Genomic DNA, 24,241 nt, shown 5'->3' on the forward strand with positions numbered 1-24,241 from the left:
AATCCCACACCAGGCACTTGGACACAATTCTGTTTTTGCAAAAATGTTAGTGAGGTTTCGGGTTCATTCCAGTGGGGGAAAAAAAATGTGCAAACCCTGACCGTTGCCAAGGCCGAATTGTTGCCCTCCATGAGCCCCCGTTTCCCCCAGGGTTTGTCCTTTGGAGGGGGGAATGGACGATTGAGGCATGCTGGGAGAGCAGGGTGGGGGAAGCCTGCATGCCTGCCCAAGCAGAATCAGCTGTGCGGCTAGAGAGGGGACTTCCTTCCCCAGGGCTGTTCCCCAGCCCTTCCACTCGGGGAATAATGGGAGGGGAGCAGGATCTGTTTTGCTTTCGAGAGGACCATGGGGGAGAATGGGAAGGAGCGGAAATATGGGCTTTACACATGGAGCTTTTCTGAACGGCTGCAAAGATCTCAAGCCATTAGGGATCACAGTGCCCGACCAGATTCTCTGGACTCGAGCTGATTCAGTGCTGCTCCAGTGCTTGCCGGGAAATTCGATATTTTTGTCTATACATCCTATCTCGGCCCCTCTGACTAAATGCACAAGACAGGCAGCTGCAGAAGGAACGTTTAAACGGCCACGATACTCTGCTGGCTACCATAGCAGCTGGGGGGAAAATACGCCTGCATTAATACTTATTAAAGACTGCCAGGCAAATGTATGCTTAGGGGAAGCGTGTGGCTTTCTTTTCAGGTCACCAAAGGGTTAACCACCTCCCTTTTCAGAGTGCCCGTCCTGGGAACTAGAAAGAGCCCTTCTCCTTAAGGAACTGCGTCACCTAGTCTTTCTTGAGACGCCCTACAGGGGTCTGGTTTTCAGACAATGCTCCACACCCGGCCACTGCAACTCAGGCCGGGCACCCAAATCACTAGTCCTTTTGTCAATCTTGGCCTGAAGGTTCCACAATGGAACGTTTCCTGTGAGCGGTGACAGGAGAACCTCAAATTACGTGGAGGTTCAGGCTGGATACACTCTGGCAGCATGGAGCCTTCTCCAAATGAACCGGGCCTCTGGGTTCTGCAAAGGCAGGTACGAAACCTCCTGGGAACTGGCTCTCTCACCAGATAATCTCGCTGTGTCTCCTGCAGCTGACGCTTTCTCCTTCCTATTTGAGCCCCATACAGCACAGCAGGGAGTGGGCTAGAAATACAAGAAGTTACCCAGACTAAGGCGACGCAAATTTGACTGGTCAATTCCAGCCTACTCATAATCTTGGGCTCAAGGTTCATTGAAATCCGTGGCCACATCAGGCCTCTCTCAGGTGTCACTAAGGTGCACATTACAACGTCTCTCAGATCTTCATGGCGACAGCAGGGGAAGGACTCGGATCTCTCTGCTCCAAAAAGCACACGGCCCTGCCAGCTGAGCTGAAGGAGAATCTCCATCAGCACGATGGGATCTGAGACCAACCCGAGCAGTGCTGACTCCACCCAGTAGGAGGCAGTGGGGCGCAGACACACACTGTCCACTTCATTACAGGATGCAGGACACCTACTTATGTCAGCTCAGCTTTCGGGGGTGGCCCTGTTATCCGTAATACACAGCACAAGCTGCTGCCCCTTAGGTAGGCAAACCCATAATCACCCTCAGGGAAAGAAACACCAGGGTCCAGATCCGTAGCCAGTGTAAACTGGTGTCGCCCCACTGCGGTCAATAGCACGATGCTGATTTACGCCAGCTGAGGATCCAGCCGCATCAAATTAAAACAACAAGAAGAAAGATTTGGGAATTCACACTAGGTTTGCCAACCCCACTGAAATAGTTTGCAAGGTTCTGGAAACCTCAGGCTCCCCCAGGGGATTCTCGCCCCAAGCTGGGCAGAGATCTGGCTCCAATCAGGGTCTAACCAGACAGAGCAGAGGGGGCAGGTTTCTTACTCTGTCATTCCCCTCCCTCCTCTCGTGAGTGACGAGCGTTAACACTTTACCTGCCAGGCGGAAATGAGGCAGCCAGGCAGCGAGCGGAGGGACAGCGAGGCGAACCAGATCGCAGTTTGCCCCGAGAGAGGCCAGTTCTGGTGAGGCGGCCTCCTGTGGCTTTGAGATCTCTCATCTCCATGAGGGAAGGGGAGCTGCCTCTGGATTCACTCCCATGGGAGAGATCTATTGTACCGAGGTTCCCAGCCTGCCTGTCCCAAGGCCTGGTCCCTCTCAGCACGTCTGAGCCCAAAGAAACAAGTGAGAGGCCTTTCTAAAGCAGCATGTGCTGGAACCATTCCATCAGCCCCGTATAAACCAGTCCTAGAGCAGGGTGGAGACTGGAGATAAGGGATCTCGCCTGGGGTGGGCACTTTAAGACGCGGAGTGCTCGGATCTCCCCAAGGGCTTTAAAAACGTCCCTAGTCCTCCATGCACAGAAACCAGCGCAGTTTCCTCCTAGCCCCACCCTTGCCACACTCACATTGGAGAGAGGCAGCGTCCTAGCAACGCTCTCAGAAATGTTTGCTGACATTATGCAAGGAGAGGGCACAGAACGGGCAGAACACCCCACCCTCCCGGACCTCCCCTGCTCAGAGAAAGCAGATAAACAAGCCCCCACCTCCTATGCTCGGGGGCTGCTTGGGAGTTAACGACGCCCCAGGGAAATCTAATGACAGTGCTGGATACAAAGCCCTTTCATAGAATCATAGAATCTCAGGACTGGAAGGGACCTCAGGAGGTATCTAGTCCAACCCCCTGCTCAAAGCAGGACCAATCCCCAACTAAATCATCCCAGCCAGGGCTTTGTCAAGCCTGACCTTAAAAACCTCTAAGGAAGGAGATTCCACCACCTCCCTAGGTAACCCATTCCAGTGCTTCACCACTATCTGAGTGAAAAAGTTTTTCCTAATATCCAACCTAAACCTCCCCCACTGCAACTTGAGACCATTACTCGATATTTCCCCAGAGGACAGCTCCAGGGACTGCAGTCGGGAATGGCCCAGCGTTGACACCACTGACAGAGAGCCCAGGGTGTGACTTAGTGTCACCTCTTCCATGGGAAGATCGATTCAGGGCTCTTACAACCTCGGACTGCACCGCCACAGCCCGGCTCAGAGATGGAGCTGCCACTGAGGAAGCCTGTCATGACGATGGAGAAATGCTGCAAAGATTCATACGCAGCCAAAGGTGCTGTTGGTCTCACCCCAGCAGCAGATGCTGGTGCCCCAAAGGGCCAGGGAAAGCGGCTGCTGTTGCTGACACAGCCCTGCCCCCGAAGCCGAGTTCACACTCACTCTCGTTCCACGCGGGAGCCCAGGAGGCCGTGGTGAGCCCGGCTTGGGGAAGGCGATGTGGTGGTGGAGCTGGGTGGGCATCTAGTTTTGCTGGGACGGTGATCAGAAGCGCTGGCCCTGCTGTGCTGCTCTGCCTCGGAGTCCGTGTGAGCTGGGGACATAAGGAGAGAGTGTCGGACGTTAAATGGCCGAGACCTTTGGGTGCCTCAGTTTATTTCACCGGCGACCTGGGGCCATTTTCAGGTCTGACCCAGACACCTTCCCTCCCTGCTAAGGTGGCTCTGGGTGGGAGAGGATTCAGTCTCCATGGTCCAGTCAGTCCTTGGACTTCTCTGCCAACAAATGCACTGTGGACCCCTGCTCACTGGACTGAGATCTTCCCAAACTCATTCCACCCAGGGCACCGAATAGCCAGGTTAGTCACTAGCAGTTTGAGTGGCATTCGAACCAGCACCCAGGAAGTGAAAGGCTCCATTTCCCATGCCCAGTCTCCAGAGCCACACACTGTCAAAGAAACAGGACTGAGTGAGTCGACTGTCTGGGTGATGGAGGCTCCCCGGTACATTACTGGTTTCCCTCCGAACCATGCGCCTGAGGCTGGATTTGTCTCAGGCCATAAACCAAAGGGAGGATTTACGATTCTGAGAGCCCTGAAATCTAGTCTGCCTGTGAGCCAACTTCAAGCCAAAGCACAGAACCTGTGTCCAAAGGCTGTGGGTATGAGGGGGAGAGAGAGACTTCTGGGTGATGGGAATTGAGGGTGAGGAGAGGTCCCGGGCTGGTACAGCCTTAATTTGGGGGACCAATACAGCTCCCCCAAGCAATGCGGAAGGGGATAGTCTCTGTGGGCTTATGTCTCTCTCCCTGGCTGTGTGAGCCCCACCATCCCCTTTTGACGGGAATGACTAGCACTGGTCCAAATCTTTTAGATAAAAAATGAAAATGTGGGTGGAAAAGTTTCATTTTGGGCCATGTTTTCCCAGTTTTCTATTGAAACACCAAATCCCCCCAAATTTTGGTTTTCAAAACACGGTTTTTTAAACTAAAAATAATTTTTGAAAATCACAAGAAAGGTAGGGGGAAAAAATGGAAAATATTCTAAAAAAAATGATATTTTTTGTTTGTATCAGCGGCAGCTCCTCTCACTGTAGGAAGATGGGAGGAGAACTCTGCCCCCTACAGGAAACAATGTGTGTCTCATGCTGGAGGTGCCCAGACACCCAGGTGATGGGCACTTTCTACTCACTGATGTCTGTGTCTGGTCCCACCTCGCTGGTGATGCTGTTTGTCCACTGGGGAGGGGAGCTGGTTTGGGAGGGGCTGCCCCGGGGCAGGCTGTGTCTCCGGGCACTGCCTCCGGGGGGCGCCTGGCTGGCGGAGGTGTACGTGCCCAGCAGTTCCTTTTCCGACGGCAGGGAGGCTGCCTCTTTCCGCAGGGAAGTGCGACGGGCAGCAGGGCTGGATGTGGGGCCAGATCTTCCCAGCATGCCGGGGGTCCTGGGAACAAGACAAACACACAGGCCTCACTGAGGGAGTCTATCACCAACCCGGCTGCTACTGTGCCTCAGCCAGCTGGCTGCTTTCCTCTGGTCTCTTCCTTCAGAAGTCTGTCCTGGCACCCCTGTCCCAGCCGCTGCTCAGCCCACGCCTTCTGTAACTACCCTCCCCTGTTCACTAATCACCCCCTTTGCCATTCCACGTGCTCCGGACCCCCTCGCCCCATTCACCCTCGTCCCCAATTCACTGCTCACCCCATGCTCCTTTCCCCCAGTCTGATCATCTGCTCTAGTCCCTCCCCTCTTCTCTCACCCCCATTCACCAATCACCAGCCCCCACTGGGCCCCATATACATAGCCTCCTCCCCATCACATCGCACATTCCTTCAGCCCTGGACCCTTGTTATCAGCCCCCCAGGGCAGGAGAGGGGACAAGGGCGGGTCATAGGAGCCGGAGCGGGGAGAAGAGAGACAAGGGTCCATACGCAGTGCGAGAGGGGCGGTGCTCCGGGGTGCGCGTCAGCGGGGACACCCTGCTGGCCTCTGACCCCACAAACCCGCTGTCCGTCTCTGGAGACACGATGCGTTGATCCTGCAACAAAGGGAAGCTTGATCCAGTTCAGATCAACACAAGGGATGCTGGCCATGTGACCAGGCAGAGCTGGTCTGTAGCTGGAGGGGAGACCACCAAGTACAAGCATACTGGTGGATGGTGCTGGTCAATCAGGCTGTTCCTCCCTCATAATCAGCACCAAACAAATGCCTCAGCATGGTGTTAGGGGGTGCTACATTGCTGGAGCCATTGTCTTTTATGGGAGAAAGAAGATTGAAGTTCTGAAGCACATGGTCATTAAACTAAACCCCATGGTCCGTTCTGCAGGAATCAGGGGGTTACCTCCAGAGGCAACGGGCCATATTCCATGTTGGAGAATTGCATTCTGCCCTGGCAAACTCTCCTGCAGCTTCAAACATGGAAATGATCCTTCCCTTCCTTTCTAAGAACCTGCTGGGTGGTGTTCCAGTGTGCTGTTAAACAGCTGCAGTGGACCACACACCAGAGATGGCTGCATTTCAGCAGCTGAGAAGGCAATTTCTGTATATATAGGGCCTTATTTTCAGAAATAGCTTCTGGATCTGTACCCCAAATTTAGGGACCCCGAGTAGGTGGGAGCCCTGCCCTCCATTTCACCCTCCTGGGTGCTTACCTCGGACCGTGAGGATTTTGCCTGACAGAAAGGCTTCTGCGGAAGGTGCTCAGAAATGGCGCTGCCCACCATGCTGGCCATGCTGCTCTGGCGGGATAGTGTCTCCTGCTGCCCCCCGAAGGATGGCTTGGGGATTGCATCCTGGGGCCTGGCTTTAATAGCCACGTTCCGCGGGAGGGACTCCTCGCCCTGGACAGAGGACAAGCGACTGCTCTTCCTGAGCAGCTGCCGGCGTTCCCCTGGCTGCAGGGCGTGCGACCTCCTTTCCGGGGGCTGCCTGCTGGGGTGAGACAGCAACACCAGTCAGAACCCTCCATCAAGATGGGGCAGTGCCCCCTTGTCACCTGGTCTTTCAGTCCCTGCAGCACCACCAGGTCAAGGTGCACAGCCGCCCGCCACCCCATTGTTCCTGCCAGTAGCGGCTCAGGGAGCTTTCGGGGAGCAGTGAACCTACAAGGCACAATTCGCCTGCACCTGCTCCCACGGGAACCAGTGGCGATGCCCCCATTGTTGCGGTCAACATAGTTCAGTGGGAGCAGAGTCAGGTCCACCAGGTGCCCAGCTAGTCAGGTGTCTACTTCCACGCCCACGGCTGCACCGCGAAAGCTGGGTGGAGAAAGGGCCGTCCAGTTCCCAGAGTCGAAATCTGGGTCAGTTCCGAATCGAAATGAAAATCAGAGTGCTCCACAAACAGATGGGAGACCTGGCCCCTGGGCACTACTCCTGTGGCCTGTTCCTGGGAGCCCCGATTCCAGGGTGATCTGGCTGGAGGGCTGCCCCCAGAGACCTGGGAAGCCCTAGGGGCTGGGCAGGCAGGCTGCTGAGGAGCCGGGTGGGCGCGCTGGCAGGAAACCAGGCAGGATTCCATTTCACACACACACACACCCACCCCGCTCTCGACAGACTGGGTTGTTGGAACTTTGTTGGCATCGCAACCGTCTCTGTGAAACATTTTGATTTCCAGCAACCAGTGAAGTCAGAGAAAAAGGTGTTTCATAGGAACCTCTCTGACCAGCTCTACGCAGCACTCTGCTGAGAGTCTGGACCCGGTGACGAAAAGCACCGTAAATCACAGGCCCCAGGGCCTACATGTGTGTATTGCAATGACGTGGGGAGTCAGCAACCAGATGGGTGGATTTATACCTTAGCTTGTGAGTTTTATTCAGGGCAAGAACGGCATCTTCCTTTACATGTGTACAGCTCCTGGCACAGTTTGGGCTTTTACTGTGGTCTCTGAGTGCCTTACAGACATGATACAAGTAAACAGCCAGAGCCTCAGTTTCTGTCCCCCCCGGGGGACAGAGTCCTCTTCGCTTCCACAGCCAGCTTGCCCTCCAAAGCAAGACAAGAAATAGCTGAAGGCTCCTTTGTTCTGCTTGTGACTTGGAGCGACAGAGAAAGAAGGCGTCTTTGTGCGCCTGGTTTATTACACTTTATCCGGGTAAAGCGGAAGTAGGACTCAGTTCTGATTTAGGTCACCCCCAGACACAGACAAAATACCCTGGTAAATGTAACACAGCAGAACAGCATGTAGCAGGGATTAGATTGAGCCCAAACTGGCCAATACACCATCCTAATACCGCCCTGCTGCTACCGTCAGTTTCTGCAACATTGACGATTTCCTTAAAGAAAAAATGAAGGTGAAAAATTTACAAAAGTGGACATTGATTTTGGGAGCCGAACTCAAGAGCATCCAGAGGCAATTCAGATTGTGAGCTACAATACAATCAGTAAGCAAGTCCATTTGAGCACCTAAAATGCAAGCATTTTGCAGAGGGTTTAAGAAAACTCCTGATTCTCCAAACCTGTGGAGACAGTTTGTAGGATGGATGATTCATGGGGATAAATTTTCGACATTACTTTTTCCCTTTTTATGCTTAAAGATCTTGCATGTTGTGAAGGCTATTTGTTTAAAATCTATCTATCTTCCCATGAAATACTGAGGAACAACAACAAAGGGCTGATTTTCAGAGATCTCAGGAGAAGCACTAGATGAAGTGACAGGGAATTACAGGTGCCAGTCCCACACTGGGCCCTAGATAATTGAGACACACAGAATCAGTGGCCATCTCTGAAAATCTGGACCTGTCTAGCCATCATGGCTGCAAAGAAAACTTTTCAAATGAAACGTAACGCTGTGCAGCCTTCCTGAGAAACAACAGTCCCGGACAGCCATGAACTACCTCATTCCCCTGTGTGTTACCTCTGAACCCTACCAATGGCAAGACAAACACCAGTAATATGAACTATTTCACAGCTGATCGGTTTGGCAGAAACAAAGCTCTGCTCTTTGGCCTTTGGGTTTCCAACATGACAGGGCATTTAAACAAAGAAATGAAAATACAACAGTTTTTAATAGACATTTACTTTTTAAATAAAGAAGCTTTGTAACGATTTCCCCTCCCTTCTAACAGAACCTAAATTTTGGGCCTACAGTCAGTTGGCGCTGTCCATTTAAACTAGTCTCTTGTCACTTGCCCTCTCCCCCCAATTAGTGCAGGATAGTCACAGGGCATGTATTTTATGCTCCTGAATTACTTACGGCTGAGTGGTCACATGGGTCTTCTCTTCCTTTAATGACAGCATCCCGTGAGGGCTCTCAGCCGTCCCAGCATCCTCTGCAGCAGGGCCATCCACTTCCTGTGGGGAGCTGTTCTCTTCCAGGCCCAGCTGTTCCATGCTCAGAGATTCAGGCAAGGACTTGAAGCTATTGTAGCTGGTGGTATGAAAGAAATTGAGTGTCTCTCCATCCAGCCAGAGGTCCCCTTCCTAGTGGCAGCAATACCATGTTCCAGCACCCAGACCCAGTTAAAACACCAGGGGCACTCTGCACCTTAGATGATGCGCCAGCTCCCGTTTGATCTGGATTGACTGGCAGCAGCCAGTGTCACAGGACAGGTTAGCAGCCGGGTACGTAAGCAAACGGCACTAGCAGCTCTGTCAGAGCAAGAGCTGGTACGGGCAAAAGCTCCTCCTTCACTGCTCTGCAAAGCACCTCAATCCTACCTGGCAGAGGCGCTAATGATTTTAGCAATGCAGATGTGGTTGCTCCTGCCAGGTTAGTATCACGTGCTGGTTTTTCCAGGGGACAAGATAGAAGCTGCTAAACTCATCACACGTGTGTCCATGGCCAGGTTGGACACAGGCCTCCAGAGATGGGAACCAATTGCCCTTTGTGCCATGAGACGTCTATGCTTGAACTCTCGGCCTGAACGATATCAGTTTCCCCTTCCCAGTTATGAACACAGTGATGAGGCAAAATGCACCTTTCCTGCCGGGGTGGGCAGGGAAGCTATTCTCAAGGCAGAGATCTATGATGTGTATTCAGAGCCCCCGACCTGCAGGCCCCTTTGTGTGAATGCCTCAGAGAGCTGACACCGGCCAAGAACTGATTTGCCTGAAGTCGAAACACATCCCCCTGGGGCACAAAATTGCTGTACTGCATGATCACTGCACGCCGGGCACTTGTGTTGCACGAGTGCTGGCTGTGAGCACGTAACATGGAGCGTGCATGTCCATTTCAACATGTCAGCATGCAAGTGTCTGGCTGGGTTAGCAGGGGCAACACTTACTGGTCCAGCAGGTTATCAAAGTCCTTCTCCACTTGAAGCTGCTTGTGCCGAAGGGGCTCGGGAAGCTCTTCTCTCTCCTCCTCCGTCTCGCCACTCGCAGAACTCACCTCTGCGTCCACTTGCATTTGGGCGCGGGCATGCTTTGGAACAGGGGCCTAGGGGGCAGAAAGGGGTAAGGTCAGCCCCCAAACCAGAACACCTCTGCCAGCAGGGGGCGCTGCAGGGAATGGTCCCATATGCTGGCTGCAAAGGACCTCAGCAATTTTCTAGTTCAAGCCACAAATGGAAAGAATCTTGAAAGAAGCCAGGGCTTCTACGCCATGTCGGGGCAACTCAGCACTCCGCCAGCTCCAGCCTCTTCCAGCAGGAGGCGCTGTAGGGAAGCGAGTGAGAGCTCAGGCTATGTGTGGGGATGGGGAGAGCTCACTGCTACTCCAGTTCTGGCCTGACCCCATAGGAGTCACTGAGGGAACTAGGCAGCAGCAGTGGCTGCGGGCAGGGCATCCCCGCTACTCCAGTCCCAGGAGCTCTCTGTAGGAGGATCATTTGAAAGCACTTCCAGCATAGTTTTCAGTAGTGTCCTTGCCTGGGAAACCTCGGGCCACAGAAACCGAGAGCAGCACGGCGTTTACCTCAGGGTAGGGAGTGCGAAGGGCCGGGATCGGGGCTTGAACTGATGGCCTTGGGGAGGAGAGTGGCGGCTCTGAGACCAGGGTCGGCAAACAGCTGGGAGGCAAGGCTGGCTCAGGGCAACTCCTCGGGGAGGTCAGGCTCTGCAGCGCTCGGTCAATCCCATCCTTCAGCTCCTCCAAGCGCATTCCCAGGCGGAAAATCTCCCCTTCCACCGCTCTGAAACACACCATGCCAGCAGCAGAGGGGTGAGGGCCTTCAAAACCATGTCCAGGTGGAAAGAAACAGCCCACAGCTTAGAAAGGAAGGATGACTCAGCGGATAAGGCACCGGCATAGGACCCAGGCGCTCTGAGTTCAGGTCCCTGCTTTGCTACAGGCTGCTTGGCCCCCTCCCCATCTGGTAACAATCCTTCCTTTGTTTGGCCTGCCTGTTTGGATTGCAAGCTCATGGCAGGGACTGTCTCTGGGTGCATGTACAGCACCTAGCACACTGGGCTTCTGCTCTGAGACGGGGCACTGGCCATAGAAATAAAACATAACAACTGCCCCACACTAGAATGCTCTGGGCCAGGTTCTGAACCAGGTAAACCGGCAGCAGGGGACCTGCCAGACCAAAGGGCACGAACAGTGGCCCACAGCAGATGCTTCAGCCTTAGGCTGGCTTCTCCCCGTTCCGTGTTTTCACCCTAGCTAATATACCTGCAGGTGCTGTTATCGTCCATGTCAGTGAACGTCAGGACTAACTTCACTGGTGTGGGTGGGGTTACCCAGGATTTACACTGTTGTGGCTGAGATCAGATCTGGTCCACTCCCACCAGCTCTTAGAGCTCATCTGTCACGCAGGGTACACATGCAGCTCCAGGTCACTGTCTGCAGCGTCGGAGCATCCTTTTAAACATGTGAATAATGAGCCAGGAGAAATCAGCCGGCAGAGCTGGCTAGTACGGGATTGGAACGCAGCAGGCAGTAATTCACTGCTTAGGATTCACAGGCCTCATCCCTTCATTAACATCCATAAGTATCAATCAGGAAACACAGGTAGATTAGAATAAAATGGCATAATCGCAACAGGACAGGCCAGTGCCACAAATGTGGCTGCATTAATCACACTGATGGACTGCGACTCATCTGCACAGGAGTTAAGCATTCATTCACGCCCCTTTGCGGCTGGCTGCTCAAATAAACCCAGCTTTCCAATGCCAATCCCAGAGCCCCTCTCTGTCCAACCTACATTTTCTTTCTTGGGCTCTAACCCCCTCCTTGCAGTGTCTGAGCACCTCATTTATCCTCACCCCCCCGGGGGCAGGGTTGTTGTCTGCATTTTACAGACGGGAACAGAGAAACTAAGCAATTTGCCCAAGGTCACAGGGTACCTATAGCCAGACCTGGTCCTCAGAGTACCCAAGCTGGCACTCTAACCACTGAGCCATGCTTCCTCTTGCTATAAATCATCATTTGAAGAGGACACTGGTAAAGGAACAAAGGCAGATGAAAATAAAAAAGCTACCTGTCTGGATCAAAGTCCCCCAGGGGCCCCGCTGCGCCTGGGCGCTGTTGCTGCAGGCGGTACTCTTCCCGGGCCTGCAGATACGCTCGCTCCAGAGCATCCTGTGCGTCCTTCAGCCTCGCAAATCCCTACGAGGGGGATAGCACATCAAAATGTGTGAGTCTGAGCTTTCGACCCCCCCACGCTATGGAATCTTTATGCCAGATGACACGCCCAGGACGGCGTCTGGCTAGGCCGTGAGGGTGGGATTTTGAACTCCAGCCAGGCTGAACTGGGCCTGTGAATCCTGAGGTAACAAAGCCAGGACCACACACATGCAGCCATCACGAGTCCTCAGAGGAGATAAACCTGGGACCTTCAGAACCAGAAACATGAGCCGCTGTCAATTGAGCTAGAGGGTTACTCCATTAGCCATGCTCAAGTAGAAGGCTCTTATCCCCTTTGGGGCCAGCCGGAAGAGGAAACAGGATCACACACACCAAATCAATGTATTACAATGGTGCTAGGAACTGTATAGATATGCCCAGCACTGGCACCCCGGCACAGGAGGACTAGGTAAGTACAGCATTGCTTAACAACCTCCTCCCTGCTCCGCTGCCCTGTTTGCCTCCCGACCAGGGCCGGCTCCAGGAACCAGCGAAGGAAGCAGGGGTTTGGGGCGGCCAATGGAAAGGGGCGGCACGTCCGGGTCTTCAGCACCAATTCGGCAGCAGGTCCCTCAGTCCCTCTCTTCCTCTTTGAGCTGCCGCCGAAGTGCTGCCGAAGAGGAAGAGAGGGAGCGAAAGACCCGCCGCCGAAGAATGAAGCGGCGCGATTGAGCTGAAGTGCCGCCGATCGGCTTTATCTTTTTTTTCGCTTCGCCGCTTGGGGCGGCAAAAAAGCTGGAGCCAGCCCTGCTCCCGACGCTCAGTGAAGAGCTCTTACACTGAAGCTGGGGCCCGGCTGTGAAACTCCATGGCTGTGACTATGCCCAGTTGCGGCAGCGTCACAACCTTGGCATCACAGCAGCAGGTTGCCACCTCGCCCTGGCGTGACGCTGCACAGCCACGGCACTGAACAGCCTCAGGCTTGGTGACACTGCTTTATTTGGGACACGCGGGGTCTTCTGCATAGAATCACCGGACTGGAAGGGACCTCGAGAGGTCATCTAGTCCAGTCCCCTGCACTCCTGGCAGGACTGAGTATTATGCGCTTCAGCCCCTCTGGGGTTCTCAGTGACCGAATGGGCCACATGCACGCGCCTGGCACTAGACACAACTGCCACCCCTCATCTATCTCCTGGAAATTCCTGGGATCTCAGAAAAGGGGCTAATAAAGAGAAGCAGAAAGTAAAGCTGGGTGTACCGAGAGCTGGTCCCGCGGGGTGAGTCTTCCCATTTGGATCAGTCCCTCGAAGGATTCCACCTGGATGGGAGGAGTAAGGCATTAACTAACGTCCCATGGAGCTGACCTACGGGAAGGTGATTCTAATGGTTGCAGCATTACAATGGAGCGTAACCTCCTAGACCCGCCCCTCCTCTTCCTCACGGTTCCTTTCTTGTCCCCCATCCCTTGCTGGATTCTCCCCCAGCACTGACAAATTCAGCGCCCCCAGTCCCCAAATACGAGTGGGTTTCGTTCCACACACTGCGGTTTGCTCGCTCGGGACCCCACTTGCCTGCGTCTCAAATTTCCTCGCCTGACCCGCCAGCGTCTGTGTCAGGGGATCCTCCGGAAACGGTCTCTCCGTAGAGGTGCAGGCGTCAACCCCAGCCACACCGGCGAGTGCGGAATGAGCCGGAAAGGATGGAGCCTGGCCACCTGGTGCTGACGATGGCCCTGGAAGAGAAGACAAATGTAAGACGATCCCAGCTGTGTCATCTCCCCTCTCTAGGTGACGCCAAGACTAAGGGACCACCTCCATCCTGAGCACCACGGCAGGGACAAGCCACAGTCTCCAGACCTGACTCCAGAGCAGTGAGATCAAATACGTTCAGCTCACTCTCAGCAGCTCCCGATGAGTCAGAGAGCCCAGGTGAGAAGCATCTGGGTCTCAGTCTCTGGTGCACGTGTCAATCGGCAGATGGAACTCCTTGTGAATGAGCATCCGCCTTGGCACGGGGCTGCGCCGGGATGAACAGTCAGCCCTGCTCGGCTCTCTTTGCTTCTCCCACTGCCGCTGAGAAGATGGTGGGGAATATTTAGAGCCGGTACAAATGGTGCCAACTCCATTGATGTCACTGGCATCATGGCCGCTTGGACCAGTGTTGAATTTGGACCCAGGCCAACACTGGACCACATCCTTCCCTTACAGAGACATGTGGGGACTGCACATGGGCAGCACGGATGCAACTGGGCAGGTGATGACAAGATGCTGCATGACAGGGATCCCAGCAATGGGTGGGCAGCATAGGCACGGGCTAGGGAGGGTGCAAGGTGAATGGATCCTGCACACCAGAATGAGCAGTGTCTGCAAGAACACAGCACCCCTACCACCGTGGTGGAGTCCTGGGAGCTGGAGCATAGGCTAGCGATGATGGACAGTATCTCCAGCTGCTGGTAGATGGCATGCATCCAGATTCTTCCGTTGGCATTTGCTCTGGAGCTGTCCCCATCTCTGCTGCCCAGTTGTGAACAGCTGGAGAACAGCAGGCATAAGGGAGCTGCTTATTGCCAGGCAGGAAGGAAGGGGGCAGCAGAACGAGAGGAAAAGCAGCTGCACTAACAGACTCTCCAGTGCCTCAAACCCACCTTCATCCAGACCCGCTGGCAGGGCTGGAGCAGGCGTGGTGCTGAATGCTGCTGTCTGGATCTGTGGGATGCTGAAAGCCATGACCTTGGAGCCGTGGGCCATGGTCCCCATGTGAACGCTGTGGCTTGGCTTCGGCGGGTCGGCGTACAAGCTCACCTGAGGGGCGGGGAGAAAACAGAGCGGAGAATTCAGGTCACTCCTGACACTGACCCTCAGCACCCGGAGGATCAGGCTTGCAGACACCAACTGATCCACCGGGACAGCTTGTGGGAAGCACCAGCTCTGTGTGTTGCTTTAGTCTGGGGGATATTCTTCCATGCTGGCCTTGGGGTAATGCTCTGCCCTGCCATAAAGGAGCTCCCGCTCCTGCTCCCATTCCCTGCTCTGATCTCCCACTGCCCAAGCAGGGAGAGGCCGAGAGCACCATGCACAGAGAGGGCTCGGCTCGGGTCCTGTCTAGCAGCACCAGCTGGGGGAGTCTGTCAAAGGAAGAGCCGGCTCCACCACTAACCAACTGCTCATCCTGCCTCTCCCATTGCTAGTGGGCTTTCTGAGGGACAGCAGGCGTCTCATCCTGCCTTCCTGAGCCAGCAGAGCAGAGACTAGTAAACACCAGCTCAGTCTGGCCCTACCACCCCTTACGTTGCCTAGAAGACCCTGATCTCCACCCCAAGGAACAACAGCAGCAGCACGTTCCCAGAACATCAGTGCAGGGCTAATGCCTGGGGTGGGTGCATCAGGGTGGATGGGGACAAGAGTGTGATATAGCACTCAGAAGATGTGGATCTACATGTACCCTCAAATCCATGCATAGCCCACATGCACAAAACTGCACGCGCACACACATCTCCACCTTGACACGTTATTAAGATTTTGGGCACATAAAGTGCTGAAAGCAGAAATCTCTCCCTGAACTATTTTCCGGCCAAACTCTTTCTTTGGCTCCCTTGTTAGCCCAGAAGGAGCACCAAGGATACCCTCACTAGTTGGCACCAGGATGCCCGTGTTGGCTGGCAGCGCCTCTCTTTTAAGTTGCACTTCACGTCCTCGCAATAAAATGCAATCCATTCAGAAACAGTATCGTCGCCTCAGCACCAAGGCACTTGTCTCTCCCTCCTTCCTCCTGGGCCGCTTTCCCAGCTCTCATCCCTCCTCTGCTGGCAGAGGATTTAGCTGGATTTCAGTAATCCCCGCCATCTGCTCACTCCCGCGCCGTGAAGCATGGCTCAGAACCCAGCTCCACCTGCCCCACGTTAACCACTATCTGGGAGGAGTTTCCTCCAAAGCTCTTCCTTTCATTCCATTTCTGGTAGCAAATTCTCCCCCGCCCAAGCTCCCAGGAACCCAGGTGGAGACAGAAGGCAGGGCTTGTGCCCATCTGCACTCTTCTGGACTGGTTCTTGCCTTATTGTTACCCCCCATCCACAAGCTCTCTATAAGAACAGCCAGAAAGAGTCAGATCAAAAGTCCATCTAGCCCAGTATCCTGTCTTCCGACAGTGGCCAATGCCAGGCGTCCCAAAGGGAATGAGCAGAACAGGTAATCATCAAGTGATCCACCCCCTGTCGCCCATTCCCAGCTTCTGGCAAACAGAGGCTAGGAACGCCATCCCTGCCCATCCTGGCTAATAGCCATTGATGGACCTATCCTCCATGAACTTCTCTAGTTCTTTTTTGAATCCTGTTATAGTCTTGGCCTTCACAACATCCCCTGGCACAGTGCGTTGTGCGAAAAAATACTTCCATTTGTTTGTTTTAAACCTGCTGCCCATTAATTTCATTTGGTGACCTCTAGCTCTTGTGTTATGAGAAGGAGTAAATAACACTTCCTTATTTACTTTCTCCACAGCAGTCATGATTTTATAGAGGTCTACCCCGGTTGGGGTGACGGGCATGAATGAATGAATGATGAATGATCATACTCCCCCACCCCCTTTAGTCGTCTCTTTTCCCAGCAGAAAAGTCCCAGTCTTATTGATCTCTCCTCATACGGTAGCCATCCCCATGCCATACCCTTTGTTGCCCTTTTCGGAACCTTTTCCAATTCCAATATACCTTTTTTGAGATGGGGCAACCACATCTGCACACGGTATTCAAGATGTGGGCGTACCATGGATTTATAGAGAGACAATATGATATTTTCCATCTTATTATTTACCCCTTCCTTAATGGTGCCCAACATTCTATTCGCTTTTTTGACAGCCGCTGCACATTGTGTGGATGTTTTCAGAGAACTATTCACAATGACTCCGAGATCTCTTTCCTGAGTGGTAACAGCTAATTTAGACCCCATCATTGTATGTATAGCTGGGATTATGTTTTCCAATGTGCATTACTTTGCATTTATCAACATTGAACACCAGTTGCCCTTTTGTTGCCCAGTCACCCACTTTTGTGAGATCCCCTTTGTAGCTCTTCGCAATCTGCCTGGGACTTAACTATCTTGAGTAGTTTTGTATCATCTGCAATTTTTGCCACCTCACTGTTTACCTCTTTATCCAGATCATTTATGAATATGTTGAATAGGACTGGGCCCAGTACAGACCCCAGGGGGGCACCACTATTTACCTCTCTCCATTCTGAAAACTGATAATTTATTCCTACCCTTTATTTCCTATGTTTTAACCAGTTACCAATCTATGAGAGACCTTTCCTCTTATCCCGTAACTACTTATTTTGCTTAAGAGCCTTTAGTGAGGGACCTTGTCAAAGGCTTTCTGAAAATCTAAAGTACACTATAGTCACTCGATTCCCCCTTGTCCACATGGTTTTTGACCCACTCAAAGAATTCTAGTAGATTGGTGAGGTATGATTTCCCTTTACAAAAACCATGTTGACTCTACCCCAACAAATCATGTTCATCGATGTGTCTGACAAATTCTATTCTTTACTATAGTTTCAATCAGTTTGCCTGGTACTGAATTTAGGCCTGTAATTGCCAGGATTGCCTCTGGAGCCTTTTTAAAAAATTGGTGTCACATTAGCGATCCTCCAGTCATCTGGTACAGAAGCTGATTTAAATGATAGGTTACAAACCACAGTTAGCAGTTCTGTAATTTCACATTTGAGTTCTGGCGACTTCCCCAGATTTGTCACCTAAAAAGAATGGCTCAGGTTTGGGAAGCTCCCTCACATCCTCAGCAGTGAAGACTGATTAATTTAGTTTCTCCACAGTGTCCAGTGGTCCTACTGGTTGTTTAGCAGGCTTCTGGTTTCTGATGTACTTAAAAAATTTTTTGCTTTACTGTTTGAGTCTTTGGCTACCTGTTCTTGAAATTCTGTTTTTGGCCTTCCTAATTATATTTTTACATTTCATGTGACAGAGTTCATGCTCCTTTCCATTTTCCTCAATAGGATTTAAATTCCACTTTTTAAAGGATGCCTTTTTGCCTCTCGCTGCTTCTTGTACACGGTTTACATTGGTGGCACTTTTTGGATTCTCTTACTAAGTTTTTTACTTTGGGGTATACATTTACGCTGAGCCTCTATTACGGTGTCTTTAAAAAGTTTCCATGCAGCTTGCAGGGATTTCACTTTTGGCGCCGTACCCTTTAATTTTTGTTTAACTAACTTCCTGAATTTTGTGTACAGTAGTTCCCCTTTCTGAAATGAAATGCCTCTGTGGTGGGCTGCTGTGATGTTTTCCCCACCGCAGGGATGTTAAATTTAATTATATTATGGTCACTATTACCAAGCAGTCCAGCTATATTCACCTCTTGGACCAGATCCTGTGCTCCACTTAGGGCTAAATCGAGAATTGCCTCTCCCCTTGTGGGTTCCAAGACTAGCTGCTGAAAGAAGCAGTCATTTAAGGTGTCAAGAAACTTTATCTCTTGCATCCTGTCCTGGAGGTGAGGTGTACCCAGTCAATAATGGGGATAATTGATTATTGAATTCTTTATTTTAATAGCCTCTCGAATCTCCTGAAGCATTTCACAGTCACTAACACCATCCTGGTCAGGCGGTCGGTAGTATCTCTCTGAGGCTATATTCTTATTATTCAAGTATGTAATTACTATCCATAGAGCAGGGTTTCGCAAACTGGGGTCGCCGCTTGTGTAGGGAAAGCCCCTGGCGGGCCGGGCCGGTTTGTTTACCTGCCCCGTCTGCAGGTCCGGCTGATCGCGGCTCCCACTGGCTGCGGATCGCTGCTCTGGGCCAATGGGAGCTGCTGGAAGCAGCGGCCAGTAAGTCCCTCGGCCCACACCGCTTCCAGCAGCTCCCATTGGCCCGGAGCAGCGATCCGCAGCCAGTGGGAGCCGCGATTGGCCGGACCTGGGGACGGGGCAGGTAAACGCACCGGCCCGGCCCGCAGGGTGACCCCAGTTTGAGAAATCCTGCCATAGAGATTCTATGGTCCAGCTGTATTGGCCATTGACCACGAGAGTGCTGTTGTGAGCAGCTTGCTCGCAACTCGTCAGGTTTCTGCTTCCATTAGCAGCCACCCTGGAGCCTGCCCCACAGAGCAGAAATAGAGTTGGTGGCTAAAATGCAGTTTGCAGCTCAAAACTGCTCCAAGGAGTTTTCCAGCTGGCTAGTGTGACGGAGTTTCAGCAGGAGATGTTGTACTCCCAGCAGACAGCCTTGTTGCTGGAGAGGTGCATGCTGGCAGCTGGAGCTAGAGCTGGGCAAAATGTTTGCAGCAAATAGTAAATTTGCTGAAAAATGTATTTTGGGGAGTATTGAAACTATTCGCAAATTCAAGTCAAATTTGACTAATAGTTTCAACCAAAAAATATATATATATATATGAAGAATTCAGAAATGTTTGTGAAACGAATCGTTCCCACATTTAGTTTTGAATCAAGAATGAAAAGTTTTGTTCAACCTGAATTCATTTTTTTTCTTTTGGTTTTTCATTTCAGCAAGAAAAACTGAAGGCAAAAAAAAATCAGTTTTGATTAGAAACGAACCAAATTCTTTTTCTGTATTTTTCAGTTTAGCCCCCAAACAAAAGAATCAGTTGTTGGCCCAGCCCTCTCCTCTTCATCCGTTTTAGCCATGGACTGTTGCCTGGAACCAGCAACGCGAGACAGCAGTCACTCAACATGCATGTCACACATGAAGGACGATGCACAGCAACACATCTAATTATACAAGGCATGGATCTACATGGAAAAGGAACGTATCCTACCCCAGGAACTCATGCAAGTACATACCTGCATGTGAATCCTCATACAATTACACACACACAAAAGCATGCACATGTGGCCCTCGACAGGTCTTTCTGGCCTTGAGAATCATTCATTCGGGAGGCAGGAATAGTACCATGCAATATAGATAGATGACTCCCACCACAGCACAGGCACTGGATTACAAACAGCAATTGTTTTGCAGCAACAGTAGCGTTAAGCAGTTTGTGAGCTACCCATCAGCTCAGCTCATCCATCAGATTGAGCGTGCAGCTGTACAACCAACGTGTTTGGGGATAATGCACAAACCCAGAGGGGAGGTGAATGTGCTGAATGGATTTGTCCTTGTGAACAGCGTGCTCAGCTCTGTTCCATGTCAGGTCGGTGCCAGACAGTTTTATGCCCGAATGCAGCAAGAGACTGGCTCTTGGGAATGGAAACGGAAAGATTTTGTGACTTGTACAGCCAGAAAACATATTTACCGTATTTATTTATAACAGAGACTGGGGGGACTTGCATGCACCTAGCGAGAGACGTTGCCTGGCTCAGAGAGTGCACAATCTAGAGAGATGAGACAGACAAAAGATGGGCGATTATTATCTGCACTTTACTATGGGAAATCGAGGCACAGAGAGATTGAAAGTGACCTGCCCCCAGCCACGTGGTGAGCCAGTGTCAGAGCAGGGAATTGAACCCACAGCTCAATGCCTTACCCACAAGACCATCCTTCCTCCCCAGTCTGCCTCTAATTTCATCAGCTGACTTCTATTCTAATTTGGGACTGACTGGAAGGATTGTTTAGTTTTAAGGAGCGCCAGCATGAGACCCGCGGACAGCCACGGTGTTGTGAGGAGAGGGAAGGCCCCTGTCCCAAAGCCAGCAGGACAGCCCCGATTCGCAGCCTGCAAAATCATTAGAGTTTCAAGTTCACTTGGGCACGTGCTTCACACAGCACCACAAGGTGGAGGGAGGAAGCGCGGGCCAGTGGTTACGACATGAGCAGAGATGCGGGAGAATTAGGTTAAAGTCCCTCCTTTGTTACTGACTCTCCTGTATGACCTTGGGCGAGTCACTTAGCCTCTCTGTGCCCCAGTCCCCGATCTATACAATGGGTATAAAGCCCTGCCCTACCTCACAGGGGTATTGTGAGGATAAATACATTAAAGATTGTGAGGGGGGAATAGATGATGTCAGCACACCATCGACACCACATCAGCGTCGAGATAACACAGTGTGATAACCCGGGACACACAACATTGTGCCATCGCTTGGACACAAAACACTGCAGGGGCACGGTGTGATGACTGCATCCTGTAATGCACAGTCCAGCATCCCCTGTCCACAAATGCATGATGGCTGCTCCAGGCGATCCATTAGCTAAAGAGGGAGCCTTCATGCTCTGATGATCAAAGATAAGAACTTGAAACAGAAAGAAAAGAAAAGCGCTCTGGAGATTAGAGAGATGCACATTTGATTTGCGGGAAAAGACCCAGGGTGGGGGCACACGACCAAGATACTTGGTGACCTGCCTGCAAATGCTCTGGCACTCCCACCATATACCCTAAAGCTCCCAGCAATTGGAAGTTGTAGCCATCCTTACAGACTTTTCCGCCTCCGGAAGCGGAGGGGGAGTGCGTGCCTGGGAACGTGCATGTTTTTATATATAAATACACACACTAGCTAATCGCTTGCAATGATTCAGAAAGCAGCGGCTGGTGCCAGCAAGACCTTTCGGGCTAATAAAATAGTCACTGACTATGATAAGTCACAGGCTTAAGAGCCTAATTCTTTCTTATTTAAAGAGACACTGCAGTGCTTCTCCAGAAGGGGTCCAGAGGAAATGCATAGCAGTTCCTGTTAGTTTCAGCCAAACCTTCAACCTTAAGCAGGCTTCCATGTTTGCACCCCCGATCAGGGCCTGTTCAGGAATTTATATTACACTCCTCACTGGTGGAGCTGAGACCCCTAGCTACCTACCTGACCTAAACTGCCGGCCCAAAACACTTGCCCTCTCTACACACCGCAATTATTTTCATCTGCAATTTGTGCGCACAACAAATGGAAGCCAGCGTTTGTAAATCTGCCTCTTTCTGTCTTACTTCTCTTAACCAGCAAGCCCGTTCCCTAAGGGGACTACGGGCTGGCTTCCCCAGAGGGCTGGGTTGGCTGTGCTGATCCTATGTAGAATTCTGACAAATAAGTGATGCTCTCGGCTGGTGATTAGTTCTGGTCTATACTAAAGCTAATGCTACTTTCCCTATATTGAGGGTTAGTCTTTCCTAATGGTTAGAACAAGGAATTGGGAGTCAGGACTCCTGGGTTCTTTCCCAGCTCTGACTTGGCTGTGTAACGCTGGGCAAGTCACCTGAGGCCTGATTTTCAGAAGTGCTGAGCACCTGCAGCTCCGATGGACAGCTGGAGGGGTGGGGTGTTCAGCTGTTCCGAAAATCAGGTCCTTAACATTCTCAGTGTCTCCATTCCTCTGCGTAGAGTGGGGAGAACCCCTACCTCAAGAGGGGAGGTTTAATATCTAATGTGCTTTGAGATCCTCACAGGGCAGGTGCTGAAACAGCGCAAAGCATCATTACAGGCCACGTCACCTCGAGCAGAGCGGAGCTGCTACTCCATGCTTGTAGCACAGCTGGAGGCTGCACTTTGGTCCTCCCAGCCCTTGAGTTCACCAATAAACCTTCCCCGTGTGATGCAGAGGAGAGTGTACTGCTGAGCAGCCGGAAAGCCTGGGGAATAGCGCTGGGTGCTGCACTGTCGCTTTAAGAGCTGGATGGAGTCTTTGGGAAAAAGAGGTTCCACCCCACATCTACAGGCTGCCAAACCCGTTATCCTAGGGGGACCCCCCCAGGCTGGGCTCCAGATAGGGGGGATCAGAGCTCACCTACACCTGTCTGCCTGCAGGGCCATGGTGCTGAAAGAGGCCCCGTCTCTCCCCAGCCAGCCAGGGCCTGGGAGCGGGCACACAGTGATGCTGCGGCTGGGAGGCTGTAGTGCAGAGTGACAGCGCCCACCCGAGCCCAGGGAGCTGCCGGCACGTGAGATGTTGCACTGAGATGTGTCAACCCCTGTCGCGTCGCACGGCGGTGCTAGAGGGAGATGTGCCGTGCAAGCCAAGATGACAAGCCCTGCAGGGGAGTACGGACTTCACCAGGCCTGAGGGGGCCTTGCAGACAGGGGACCAGACACCGAGCAGGAAGAGGGAGGGACGTGCTCTGCTTAGGCCTGGTACCCTGCTCCCACTTCCAAACCCCGTTCGCTGATAGACCCTTCACCGCACAGAGGCCCCCACTCCCAGAGGGTGTCTCTCCATCACCCCAAGCCTAGCTAGACACTTGCCCTTCTACCCCGAGGCCTCATTCCCAGACAACATCCTCTCTAACAAGCCCTGTCCATGCCCCACCTCCCTGCACATGGCTGGGCTCCCCTCCAAGCTGAATTCACAGACGCACCGCCCCCCCGCCAGACACACACTTTGTTCACGGACAGCGCCTCCTCCACGCTGAGCCCCAGTCACTCCTCTCACCGGGGCCTCCCCTGCTCACAGACTGACCCTCCTCAGCCAGCCGGCGCCACATCCCAGACAGACAGACCGAACGCACAGCCTCCCCCTGCCCTGCGATGATCACAGCACGCGGACTGCTGCCAGCTCTCTCAGCCGCAGCTTTTCTCCAGGGCGTCCCGCCGCACTCCCTGCTACAGCAGCGCACGGCAAAGTGGCCCCGGCTGGCGTGCGCGCACCCGTGCGCAAGGCACTGCATGGGAGGCTAAAGGGGACGGGTGGCCCCAAAGCTAGGAGGACAGGGTGGCTTGGAGCATAGCTACACCCCAGAATGCCATGGAGCAGCAAGAGGAAGGATTGCCTAGTGGTTTGGGCACTAGCCTGGGACTCGACAGATCCAGGTTCAGTTCCCTGCTCCTCCGCCGTGGAAGTTCTGTGGCCTGCGTTATCCAAGAGATCAGACTTAACGGTCACACTTCCGGCCTTGGAATCTAGGACATGGGGAAGTTAATGGAGCTGTAACAATTTGCACCCGCTGAGGATCTGGCTCTCTGTGCCTCAGTGTCCCATACATAAAATGGGGATAACAGCACTGGCCTGCCACCCATGGGTGTTGTGAAGACAAATACATTAAGGAGTGTGAGGTGCTATTGCAGGGGTGGGCAAACTATGACCTGCAGGCCACATCCGGCCCTTCAGACCTTTCAATCCAGCCCTCAGCTGTGGTCGGGAGCTTGCCCCAGGAAGCAGCTGCCATGACCCGCTTCTGGCTCCTACGCAGTATGTGGAGGGATGGTCAGGTGGCTCTGCGTGCTGCCCCGTCCACAGGCACTGCCCCCACAGCTCCCATTGGCCGGGAAGGGCACCTGCGAACGGGGCAGCACGCAGAGCCACCTGGCCACGCCTCCGCGTAGGAGCCAGGGTGGGGGGACATGCTTCTGGGAGCTGCTTGAGGTAAGCGCCGCCCGGAGCCTGCACCCCTGAGCCCCCCCCATGCCTTAATCCCCTGATCCCCTTCATGCCCTCTGAACCCTTTGATCCCAGCCTGGAGTCCCCTCTTCTACCCCACACCCCCCATCCCCCGCCCAACCCCAGAGCCTGCATCCCCAGCCAGAGTCCTCATCCCCCCGTGCCCCAACCGCCTGCCTCAACCCTGATCCCCCTCCCGCCCTCTGAACCCCTCAGTCCCAGCCCGGAGCGCCCTCCTACACCCCAAATTCCTCATCCCCGGCCCCA

General features: G+C 52.9%; 1 protein-coding gene across 3 annotated transcripts in view; it reads right to left on the bottom strand.

Annotated features, from left to right (window-relative positions):
* The window catches only part of AKNA (AT-hook transcription factor), a 66,397-nt gene that overhangs the window by 11,707 nt on the left and 30,449 nt on the right, over positions 1-24,241 (bottom strand). For 2 of the 3 annotated variants that reach the window (XM_039506630.1, XM_039506631.1), the window contains exons 5-15: positions 14,363-14,519; positions 13,290-13,450; positions 12,977-13,036; positions 11,633-11,760; positions 10,126-10,342; positions 9,494-9,648; positions 8,464-8,637; positions 5,922-6,201; positions 5,202-5,308; positions 4,467-4,717; positions 3,221-3,371 (exon numbers count right to left, since the gene is read on the bottom strand). In XM_039506630.1, coding sequence (XP_039362564.1) covers positions 3,221-3,371; positions 4,467-4,717; positions 5,202-5,308; positions 5,922-6,201; positions 8,464-8,637; positions 9,494-9,648; positions 10,126-10,342; positions 11,633-11,760; positions 12,977-13,036; positions 13,290-13,450; positions 14,363-14,519 — 1,841 coding nt within the window. The remainder of the gene's footprint in view (positions 1-3,220; positions 3,372-4,466; positions 4,718-5,201; positions 5,309-5,921; positions 6,202-8,463; positions 8,638-9,493; positions 9,649-10,125; positions 10,343-11,632; positions 11,761-12,976; positions 13,037-13,289; positions 13,451-14,362; positions 14,520-24,241) is intronic. The other variant, XM_039506632.1, reaches the window with a different exon arrangement.

This window comes from Mauremys reevesii, linkage group 19, assembly GCF_016161935.1.
Source record: "Mauremys reevesii isolate NIE-2019 linkage group 19, ASM1616193v1, whole genome shotgun sequence".
NCBI classification, from domain to species: domain Eukaryota; kingdom Metazoa; phylum Chordata; order Testudines; family Geoemydidae; genus Mauremys; species Mauremys reevesii.